At 40.0% G+C, this 10,836-nt stretch overlaps 1 protein-coding gene across 2 annotated transcripts; it reads right to left on the bottom strand.

Moving 5' to 3' along the window:
* Nucleotides 1-525: 525 nt before the first annotated feature.
* cfap36 (cilia and flagella associated protein 36) lies at nucleotides 526-10,499 on the bottom strand. Of its 2 annotated transcripts, XM_063492279.1 has the most exons (11): nucleotides 10,144-10,499; nucleotides 9,718-9,782; nucleotides 9,490-9,591; nucleotides 7,574-7,688; nucleotides 7,397-7,484; nucleotides 5,478-5,637; nucleotides 4,792-4,885; nucleotides 4,317-4,498; nucleotides 2,994-3,158; nucleotides 2,461-2,580; nucleotides 526-2,030 (listed from the first exon to the last, which is right to left on the bottom strand). In XM_063492279.1, the coding sequence occupies exons 1-11, from the start codon at nucleotides 10,247-10,249 to the stop codon at nucleotides 1,947-1,949; spliced, it is 1,281 nt and encodes a 426-aa protein (XP_063348349.1). In that variant the 5' UTR covers nucleotides 10,250-10,499; the 3' UTR covers nucleotides 526-1,946. The 2 variants fall into 2 exon arrangements, with proteins under 2 accessions (XP_063348349.1, XP_063348350.1); XM_063492280.1 differs by lacking the exon at nucleotides 2,461-2,580.
* Nucleotides 10,500-10,836: the final 337 nt, after the last annotated feature.

The raw sequence follows: 10,836 nt of genomic DNA on the forward strand, positions 1-10,836 counted from the left end.
TGTCCTAGATTTTATATTAGGCATTTTGATTGCTTAATAAGAGGCCAGAAAATATTAAGAAAATGGGGTTTAACATCTGAAAAGTTATATGTGCTTTCTTTTACTATGCACTGTATATCAGTTGGCTGAATTGTGTGGAAAGTTACAGAGATAAGAGCAGGAGAACAAAAAGCCTGCGCTATTGGCCCTCATGGAGAATGGTCTGAAAAAGAGAAGATATCCAGTGAGCAGCAGTTCTCTGGATGAAAATGTCTTGTCAATGTCAGAGTAGCCAGGCTGCTTTGTTACACTGGTAACAGGAAAAATGTGTAACACACTGAATTTTGCTGCAGCAGTAGAAGATCATATATCAGCTGAGAACAGAAAACAGGCTACGGTTTGCACAGGTTTAAAAAATTGGACAAACTTTGCCACAATAATTAGGGCAGTTATGAAAACAAAAGGGGGTCCAACCTAGTACTTAAAAGGTCTAACTACTGAAGTGGGTAGGTTTTTATATATATACATTCAAGTCTAGACTGCAGGTTGTTTCTAAAAAATATATTTTTTATTAAACAGCATACACAATAACAACATTACAAATAAACTGGTGCTTTATGGTTGATTGAAGTGAAGACTCTTGATTGGTTTGCAGATAAATACAGCACTCGTAGAAAGCAGCGCACTGTTCTCTTGGCCCCTGTATGAACACGTGACTGGTCATCTTGACAACTTGCACAGCTCTCTTAACTGCCAACGACGTACCAGCTTCCTTGTGGGAATGCTAACAGTGGAAAACAATCTGTGCACTGGATCCAACTAATACTGCCTTCACCTCAGCGTAGAGTCCTCCCAAATCTGTACTCTCACTGATTCATCACGTCATGGCCAGTTACTGTTAACTGTTGCTAGAAAGAAATCAGCCAATGTCTGAATCCAAATCCAGCACTCCAAACATATTGACTAGTTTCAAAGTAGCAAAATGGGTTTCAGAAACTGTGAAGCAAGATTTTGTGCCATTACTGACGAACATAGTGTTGCATATCTTCTGCTTATTTTCTTAATTGTCTTTCAATTTTAGAAAACCAAGGAGAAAAATAACTATTTGTATACACCCTTTTATTTGAAAAGTACAAAATGTCTAAATATCCTCTTTACCTTGGTATGTGACAAAACAAATATTCAAATCTTCACAATTTTGCTTAAAAATGTCAAATTATGACAAAAATAATTAATACCTGTTTGGATTGATTTGTTGTCCCATGGCTAGACGTTTCTAAAAAGTAGTGTACAGACTGAAAAAACATTTTTTTTATTCCACTTTTTCAACCAATGGTCTACAAATGTAGCAGTTATACAGCACATTTTAAGTAGTAGTGCTTTGAAGCTATACTCAGTCATGCATTCACACACCAGTGCAGGTGGAGCTGCCAAATAAGGTGCTGCCTTGCCATCAAGAAGAAACTGGGGTTCATTGTCCTGCTCACTAAAAACACTTTGGCATGTGGTGGGGTTGTGGCTGCACCACCAAACCTGCAGTTAGTGGACAACCTACTCTTCTCCTGAACCCACGATCCCCAAAGTATAATTAAAGTCTGTCTACAAATGAAAAGCAGAGGTTTCAGTACCGCTGGCAGGATATCGCTTGATATACTGAAGCACACAGCCCCTTGTGCTTTAGCTCAATTGACATTTTCTGAACTTAGTCCAATACAGAAAGTAGCTATCAGACCTTTAAATACTCCAGTGGTCTGTTAAGAGTAATGAGTGTCATTTAAAAACAAAGATGCTCTTTTTGCTACACAGAAAAGAACTGAGAAGATGGAAGAGCCCATAATCTTTGTCTTTAGAAAAAAAAAGAAAAGATTTGCATTATGAAATATGCAGCAGTGTAAAGGAAGCCATGTGTTTGATTGCCAGAGTAAATAGATAAGATATAAGGGAGAATATTGCATTTTGAGGGGAAGTCATTTCTTGATCACTTCCTCTTTCAGCTTGTCGGCAAGGTGCTTTCTCTTCTCCAGCCTCTTTCTTTCCTCAGCAGATATCTCCTGTGAGAAGAGACCAGACCAGGAAGCAGTCAATACTCACCAGCAAAATAGGGAAAGTGGAAAAAGCAGCGAGAAAGGCGACTAAAATACAACCAAGCACATGTGTACACAAGCAAGAAAAATAAACACAGGCAGCTAGTACTGGAAACATTGGCATAGTAATAGTGTAACTTTGAGGTAAACAAGGTGCTGTCAGAGAATCGCATCTAATAAGGAATAGGAACTGAGTCAAGATCGATGATTTCAGTCAACACAAATCAAGATCTGATTCTCTTCAGTTTGTGGCAATAAAATGATTAATTTAGGGGGGAAAAAGATGCAGACCTTTAGTTGGTGATAATGAAGGGAATGATTACTACAAAGCAAAAGCAGATGAACACAAGACATGAACAAGTACAGCTGTTCACATCAGAGGCAGCTGATGGATCACCTTCTGATTGGAGGAGTGCTGTGCTGGAGGAGCACAGTGAGGAGCAGGTGGAGGAGGAGGAGAAGGAGGAGGAGGAGGAGGGGAACAGGCCCCATTTCTCTGGGACTGACCCACTGCCTCCTGACAGGCCAGTCCAGAGCAGACACAAGTGGAAGTGGGTGGAAATGAAGAACAAGAAAAAGAAGCAAATAAAACAAGTTGAAAGGGAAAAAAAACAAGAAGACAAAAAAATTAAATGTAGGTTTAAGAAAATCAGGTGTAATATGGATAACTGGTCCTGGGTGAGGCATAATTCATAACCAGCGTCAAACTTAAATTTCTAATCTCTAAAGATAACTTCGAAGAACTTTAATAAGCCACTATGAGTATTAATGCATGAATGTGTGTCTAATCAAAAACAATGTATTCACTTCAACACAACTACTGCAAATCCCTGTTTCAACAGATAGAATTTGTGCCAAACTGCCTGCAGCAGTTGGATAAGCAACTTTATGAAGTGAGGTATAGAGAAGGAGGCGAGGACTTGCATTTACCGGGGTAGTGCTGGGTGCTGGTGTGGGACTGCTGGGTGCCTCCTCCGGCAAGGACGATTGCTTGGTTTTCTGCTGCTCTTTTCGGAGCGCGTGCAGCTTGTCCCTCTGCTGACGCAGATATGCCGCCCTCTGCTGGAGCTGCTCCTGCTGTGATACTGATAACTCCTGCAGAGAAATGCAGGTGAAGCTCAATTATTATATTTCAACTTCAGCAATTACAGTTGCTCTCCTAACTCCCAAACTGTTTCCACAGTACATCTGCACATTTGATTTGGCACTGATTTTTACACCTCCTGACACAATCCTCACATTTATCCAGGCTTGGGACTGCTACTAGGCATTCTAGCATGTAGAGCTTTAGTCTCCTCCCAGTTTCATTTCTTTCAATCTCTTAGTTACACTCACTGCATGCTTGTTGTGTCCTTTTTAAAAACACCAAAATCAAAACATGTTATCTGCAACATTAGTAATACTACTGATGCTGCTCGTTTACATGACTTCCAGCATTAAAATGTATCTCATCTGACTATGTGGGTTGGCTGTAGCTCAGGAGATAACGCAGGTCACCTACTAATCTGAAGGTTGGTGGTCACATTCACAACAAGACCTTACAAAGCATTGGTGAAATCACTGACAACACCTGTCTGTCTTTTATATACAGTCTATGCATTGGTGTTCCTCCCTTAAATTAATGCAGGTCATAATTTGTATTGTGATTATCTGTATCTGTATCTATTGTACATATTTATGTTAGGTAGGGAAGTAAAAAAATATCTGTATTTTATTTTGTTTTCTTTCAGTAATAGGTAATTCAGTTGTTTAAAACTAAATTATTGTTGTCTACCAAAAAGGAAATATTAAACCCTTCTGTTTAGAGTGCAATTGTGCTTTGGCACTGATCCTTCCTTCAGAATGAGGATGAGGCAAATCGCTTTTTATGTTATGCGCAGATTTCCTGTAATCTAGGGCAGCGGTCCCCAACCCCCGGGCCTCGGACCGGTACCGGTCCGTGAGTCGTTTGGTACCGGGCCGCGAGAGTTGAGGCTCAGGTGTGAAATGTATGGTTTTCAGGGTTTTTATCGGTTTTCAGCGTTATTTTGTTATCGTTTTTATCGTTAACTCAGTTTTCCTGGGTCTTTTCATGTGTGTTATGAATAAATCTTCTTTTTTTCGGTACCGGTACTAGTTTTATTTTGTTGTATTTATCCGCGACACCTTAAAGACCGGTCCGTGAAAATATTGTCGGGCATAAACCGGTCCGTGGCGCAAAAAAGGTTGGGGACTGCTGATCTAGGGGGTAAGTCAGCAGTCTCACAGACTCACGGTATATGGTTTAGAGAAGCCAGCCTCCCTGTGTGCTTCCTCCAGCCACGCCTCGCTTGTAGTCTGGCTGCTGTTGCTCTGCTCCCCAGCATGAGGACTGCTGCTGATGGAGGGCTCACCAGACTTCACAGGAGCTCTCACAGCTGGCAGAACTCGGGATCCCACAGCATCACTACCACGATCTGTGGGCACATACACAAATGACTTTGATGAGCTGCCACTCTTGTGTTGGTTGTGTGTTCAAAATAAAACAAAAGATTAAAAAGCTTCACATGTTATCTGCAACATTAGCAATACTACTGATGCTGCTCGTTTACATGACTTCCAGTAATAAAAATGTTTCTCATCTGACTATGTGGGTTGGCTGTAGCTCAGGAGATCAAGAATAATGTGGTATAGTGGGGTAATTTTATATAACAAGAAGAAAGAAAGAGTTCAGTTGGTCGCAAAGTGTTTGTCTTCTCTTCTAACTTACCTGGTGTGGGTTTAGAGGAGCTACTCCTTCTCTCAGCACCACCTCCTGTAGCAGCTGTCCTGCTCCCTTCTTTTCTAACTGGGTTACTGTTGACCTACAGGTGGGGATATGGGTGATGGAAAGAATGAATAAACATTTAAACTGTCTCCAAATAATGTGCAAAATCCACAAAACACAAACACTTCAAAGCTGCTTAATGATCCAATAATTAGGCTGGTATTTATATCTGTTAAGAGAAGAGGTCTACTACGCATTTTAGTTTTACCAGCATTTTCTCTCTGTTAGCTATTACAGACACAGCTGAACTGGCATTACTGTATTCCTAGTTAGTAAACTGCAGTGTACTTATTAATACATCCCTGATTAAAATCTTACTGCATGGATGGTTCAACTTTATACTACGTTTTTCCAGTTACCAGTGTGGTGTGCTGATCATTAACCCATGCTTTCACCTTGGTGAAATTTAAATAGCACATTAAAAAAAGTGATTTCAAGGTTAAAGGGGACTTCACAATAAGAATTGAGCTTCTGTGGCTTCAAGCACTACATGGAAAAGTAGTTAGTGAGATTATGTGAGATAAAGTCCAACAAAAGGTAACACTGACATGCACAAGAAGCCTCACTAAGATGCACTATTTGGCTGGTCCACAGGTCTTATTTAGCTCATAGTGCTCATGATGCCTCACCTTGGCAGGGCTGATGTGTTGGCTGAGGGCAGAGGAGGTATTCTTGGCTTCATCACACTCTGCCATTAGCTTACTAGAGCAGCCACTGGAGGTGGAACCAACCTCTTTCTCTAATAGCAGCCTCCTGGACATTTCCTCATCATACTCCTCTTTTGACTTTCTACACAGCAATAAGCAGGAGAGAAAAAAAAGAAAGAGTTCAACATAAGCCTAGGACCAACTAACTGTTTAAACTTCACTATTTCAGCCCTGTTGCAAAACCTTCGGTCAAGAGCCCTCTCGAAGGGGTTCACAGTATGTTCAGTAGTTCAGGTGTGATAAGAGTATTGATAATTTAGAGGTAAGCCTGTTCTATTGTCCAGTTAGCCCTTGGCTGACAGCACCAGTAGAAACTAGAAAAAGACAGCTGCGTCAGGGATTTCCATGTGGTAACCACGTTTTGCCCTAACCTGCTCCCAGGCATCACCCGGGAATCACAGTCAGATCCTTTAATTTGATTTATTTAATAGCCTAAATTGTCTCAGTGGAGACTGCTGCAAAGCATTTACAAGTAGGTGTATGGAAACACAGAGATACTGTGACTGGAACTGTGCCTAGTCATAAATCCTGTGAGGATTTTTATAGGTTGATATTGACAGAACATAGATACAATTGAACTGTTGAGGATAAAATAATTAAACATAAACTTGCAGAATTAATACTAGTTTAAGACCCGTCATCAAAATAAGCGTCAGCTTCAGTGATGCAGTTGCAATCAGAGATTACGTAAAACAATTCCTTTATGATGCCACTTATATAGAAGAAACTATTGATAACCTGGAAAGGAGTAGAGGCAGCATAGTGGAACGCTGATAAGGTTCCCTGGTATGACAAAAGGGATGAAACCACCGTTTTTCTCAGCTACTTGTTTAGTGTCAATCCCTCCAACCTAAATTAGCTGGATCCTAAGGAGCTTAACTGTGGTCCCATTAGACTCGGTGTGTTCTACTTGGCCAGGCACTCAATAGCAAAATCCCATTAGAGAAGAGTGATAGGAGCTTCGGGAAGCCTTCAGGAAGTGCAATGGATGCATAAAGAAAATGTGGAAATTTCTTAATGGTATAGCAAGGAACAAAAACCTCATATCTACTATAAAATTAACTGAATTACCTGAAAAGTAAAATTAGTAAACACCTACTGACTAATGTAAATGTGAAATTTCAGCCTAAATACAAAGAAAAAGAATCTATTCAGTTAGGAATAATTGAGAAAAAAAATGGGGATTGAAGGCTGAAACATATTTGCTGCTCTTATGGATTCGAACGTTTCTTCTGTAACTCCTGGTAATTCCCATCAGAGTTGTTAAGCAAATACATTCCAAGTTATTGTTAACTTGGAATACAAATAAATAGAACAGCACTTTTTTAGTCTTTTGTAGAAATGAGCAAAAACTGTTTCCCTGAAATTCCCGTCAGAGACTGTTCAAAATCTGGCTCATAGGACTTCTAAAATATCCTTTCAACAGATGTGCCATAAAAACATGAAGAGCCACAGCATTAAAAAAAAACATTAGAGTGCTCTTAAGGTGGCACAGTGAACTGTGAGGATGTTTCTGTGTAAGGGTGAATGAGATGTCAGGTTCAACAGAACTAATGATGGTCCACAGTCAGTAAAAAACTATGTGGGGAAAGATAGTTGAGCAGGTGCTGGCTTGTTTTGGCTTTCACTGACTGATTCACCTGTGAAACAAACTAGCTTAACCAGACACTCACTAAGGGTTTTCTTACAGTCACATATTAAAATATCAACAATCCCAAATCTTCAAATCGGCCATTTGAATAGCTTTACACAACAACTAAAAGTTTATTTTTGGGACACCAGTAAATGTTATGTCAAACACTGAAGGAGTCAGATACCACAAGAATGACAGAGCGACTTACTTAAGAACCTCCTGCAGGATTTTCATCTCTTGCTGTTGCAACTCTGTCATGACGTCCACACCATCAGTCAGACACTCTGGGAGGGCCCCTACACACATGAAGACATTTAACCTACAGCTGAGCGTTTGGCTCCGCAAGTGTGTGTTTGGATTTGCTTTACATGTTAATCCAGCCTACCATTCCTTTCTTTAATGACCCTGAGGGCTTGGAGCTGCAGCTCCATGTTCTTGTGGACCATCAATGAGCGAAACATCTGGAAGTCATCTGTAGCCAGAACTGGCTGGAATACTGCCTGAAGAACAAAAAACCAGAACGTCAGTGACGTAGTCATCCAGCTCCTGATCCGTTCACAGGTTATAGTAATGTGTGAAATAGTTGTTGTTTTCATTGACTGGCTTTATTGAACACACTACTGAGAATTATTATCTATTGAGAAGACAATGAGGCAATGTCAATGTCATATCCAAGACGAATTTAAACCCTGAACAATGCAAGAGGAGAAGCAATGCTTGTGAAAATGGAAAATTTTCCATAAAACAGCCAATATCACCCTGACCTTAAACATAATTTGGGTGAAGGCTCATTAGGTGTTCACTTTGTGCAAGTTTAGTTTATTAAATACTGCCATGGAAGAGCAGCATGTCCTGTTGATCATGGACAAACCTTACTGGGCCTTCAGTCCAATGAGCTAATAAAAACTATGTAAAAAGTTTATGTTCATACCACATGATAATGAAGACTGAGTGAATTTAGTGAAGACTGAATTTTTGGACATTTTTGCTTTAGTTCTGGCATCTCGTCAGTTTCACCAAAACAGTTTCAGTCTCTCATAGACACAAAAAAACAACTATATTGTGAAGTATTTGACTCAATAACTAAACACAGGGAAAGACTGAAAACACAGTGACTCCTAATGAAGTGCAGCTTGAAGATGATTTCTTTTGATAAGTCTGCTTCATGTAATAAACATTCAGACACAGTATAACACTTCAGGGTGCCAAGGTTGTGGCACTTACACAGAACTTACATTAATCTAAACTAATGTGATAAAATGGAAACAATCATTTAACCCTTCCTTAATTAATGGCTCAATTCAGAACTAAGAAATGTGTTTTCTGAGGAAAAAGCTCAGTTTGACTATGTTTACAGCAATAGATAAAAAAGCAGAAACAAAAGACAAACATCTCAAACTAATTAGGTTATTTGGCAACAAGGTAAGTAACAGAATGAGTATAAAAACAGTGTATTAGTGATGCCAAATCTTTTAGATGACTGCAGATATTCTCCAGTCTGTATAAAAGGGCTTGAGCAAATGTTCAGAAATACATTTGCAAAGAGTTTTCATCATTTTGATATTTAAAACAGCTAAAGATTCAGAAAATCTGGAAAATGACCATGATTTCAGGATTTCAGGAGGGAATATCAGCATGGGATCAGGAATAATTCCAAAACAAACACTGTCAGATCACAACTTGCATTGATAAATGCAGCTTAAAATTATTATGCAAAGACAAAATGTACTTACACAAATCCAGAAACACTTTTCTGGATGCTAAGCTCTTTTAAGGTAAACTAGGGGACAATGAAAAAAAAACACTGTCCTCTGGGTTTTGAAGTTCATTTTGGAATTTATAGATGTATAGATGCTATGCCTTCAGCCAAAACAGAAAGAATCATTTAACTCAGTGCACAGTTCAATCGCCAGTATCTGGTGAATGAGTTTGCATCTGTAAAAGCACAATATATATCCAGGCTTTGCTTATTTCAGTAAGACAATGTCAGCCAAACTCAGCATCTGAAAAGTAAAAAGTACCTGACATGTCAAGACCTGTCAGCTATTGAAAACATCTGATGAACTATGCAGCAAAAAACACAGCAAAGATGGCCTTAGACTGCTGGAATGTTGTATAACGCAAGACTGTGAATGTTTCAAATTAAATGGAAACCCTGAACCCCTCCAAACTCATTTTTTGAAACGTGTTGCTGGCATCAAGCAGTGTAACTGGGCTTATGTAAGCAAATCCTATCCCTGATTCTCAATTCAGGTTAGCTGGCAGGCTGACAGTGGTGTGCAAGCAGGAAGCTTAGAGTACCTCCAGAGCTTTAGACTTGGCAAAGGGAGAAGTACACGCATCCAAAAACTGTTGCTCGTTGATGCCAACCTCCTGCATGTAATTCTCCAACAGCTTCTCCACCTACGAAAGCAAAGCAGCTCACAGCAGTCCATTCTGACGAGTCAGCAATATTAAACTACTACTGACTGATGCTGATGAGGCAATGCATGACATTAGCCAGATTGTAGTAATCACAACTGAACTCACCAATTTCTTATACTGCTCGTGGATTTCTGTGTATGCCAACTTATTCTCATCTTCGTCGTCAAAAACTGAAATATTGAAAACACACAGTTGACAGAAATGAATTGTGTCCACGGAAATATTTTATAGACTTAGCTAGATGCACTGGCTTTAGCACGCAGAAAAGTTAAATATGTAAAACCTGTTTATAGGTCGGCTTATATGCAGATGTTTGTTGCATTTGGTGTCGTAGGATTTGCTGTCGTTGTTTCCGCTCGTATCATATGTAAATGTACACGAGGAGAAAGTCTAGTACTAAACTTGAGTGGATAAACTATCAGACAGCATCGCTGTTACACGTTAGCGTTAGCTTAGCCGCAGCGCTAACGGTGCACAGCTCCAGAGAGGCTTAAAGTCTCAGACTAAAATCACCTCATAACCTGTTTTTACCTGTGCATTTGTTTTCCAAAAAGTCCGTTACAGGAACGACCCATTCGGGACTTCCAAGGTAGCCAACGATGCTTTCTAAAACCCATTCACTGTCGTCCTCAGCCATGTTGGTCGTAGCTGGGGGGCGTAAGCAGCAGCAACAACAACAAAGGCAGCAGCGGCAGCCCTGACACGGTGTTGTTCTTCAGGTCGGCGCGTGCAGCACAGCTCACACAGATGGGAAAACACATCTGGTTTATCGTCCCTCATTAACTAGTCCGCATGAGTCTCGGAGGCTGCTTTTTTCCATTCTGGACAAGGTGAGAAATGCGCAGTCATGAATTTGAGAATGGTGAGTGGTGACGCCTAATTGGTTGCTAAGGTAACCATTACGTCAGTCAGCTGCTCCTTCGGGCCGGACAAAGCAGAGCCCTCCACTGGCACTGAGAAGCCGCTAAAGTAAGCATTAAAAACTCCCCAAAGTCCCAAACCTGCAGTTACTGGAAATATCACAAAAACAAGATAAAACAAAAATGTATTCTGCATTGTTCCCTCATTGTATATAGATTACTGAGTCTTTTGTTTGTCTTTTTTTGTTGCCATTTAGCGTGTGCTATCTGAAAAGGCAAATGTAAGGTGAGCCAAACGTTTTCAGATTCTACTCCCTTTATTTGTTGTTTTTTATGCTTCACATAAAAATGAAATTACATATAG

This window comes from Pelmatolapia mariae, linkage group LG13 (assembly GCF_036321145.2).
Source record: "Pelmatolapia mariae isolate MD_Pm_ZW linkage group LG13, Pm_UMD_F_2, whole genome shotgun sequence".
NCBI lineage: Eukaryota > Metazoa > Chordata > Actinopteri > Cichliformes > Cichlidae > Pelmatolapia > Pelmatolapia mariae.

Coding starts and splice junctions, on each gene's coding strand:
- cfap36 (XM_063492279.1), bottom strand. CDS start 10,249: ATGGCTGAGGACGACAGTGAATGGGTTTTAGAAAGCATCGTTGGCTAC. Junction 4,886..5,477: donor AACACATCAGCCCTGCCAAG/GTGAGGCATCAT, acceptor CCCCACCTGTAG/GTCAACAGTAACCCAGTTAG. Junction 4,499..4,791: donor CTCCTCTAAACCCACACCAG/GTAAGTTAGAAG, acceptor ATGTGCCCACAG/ATCGTGGTAGTGATGCTGTG.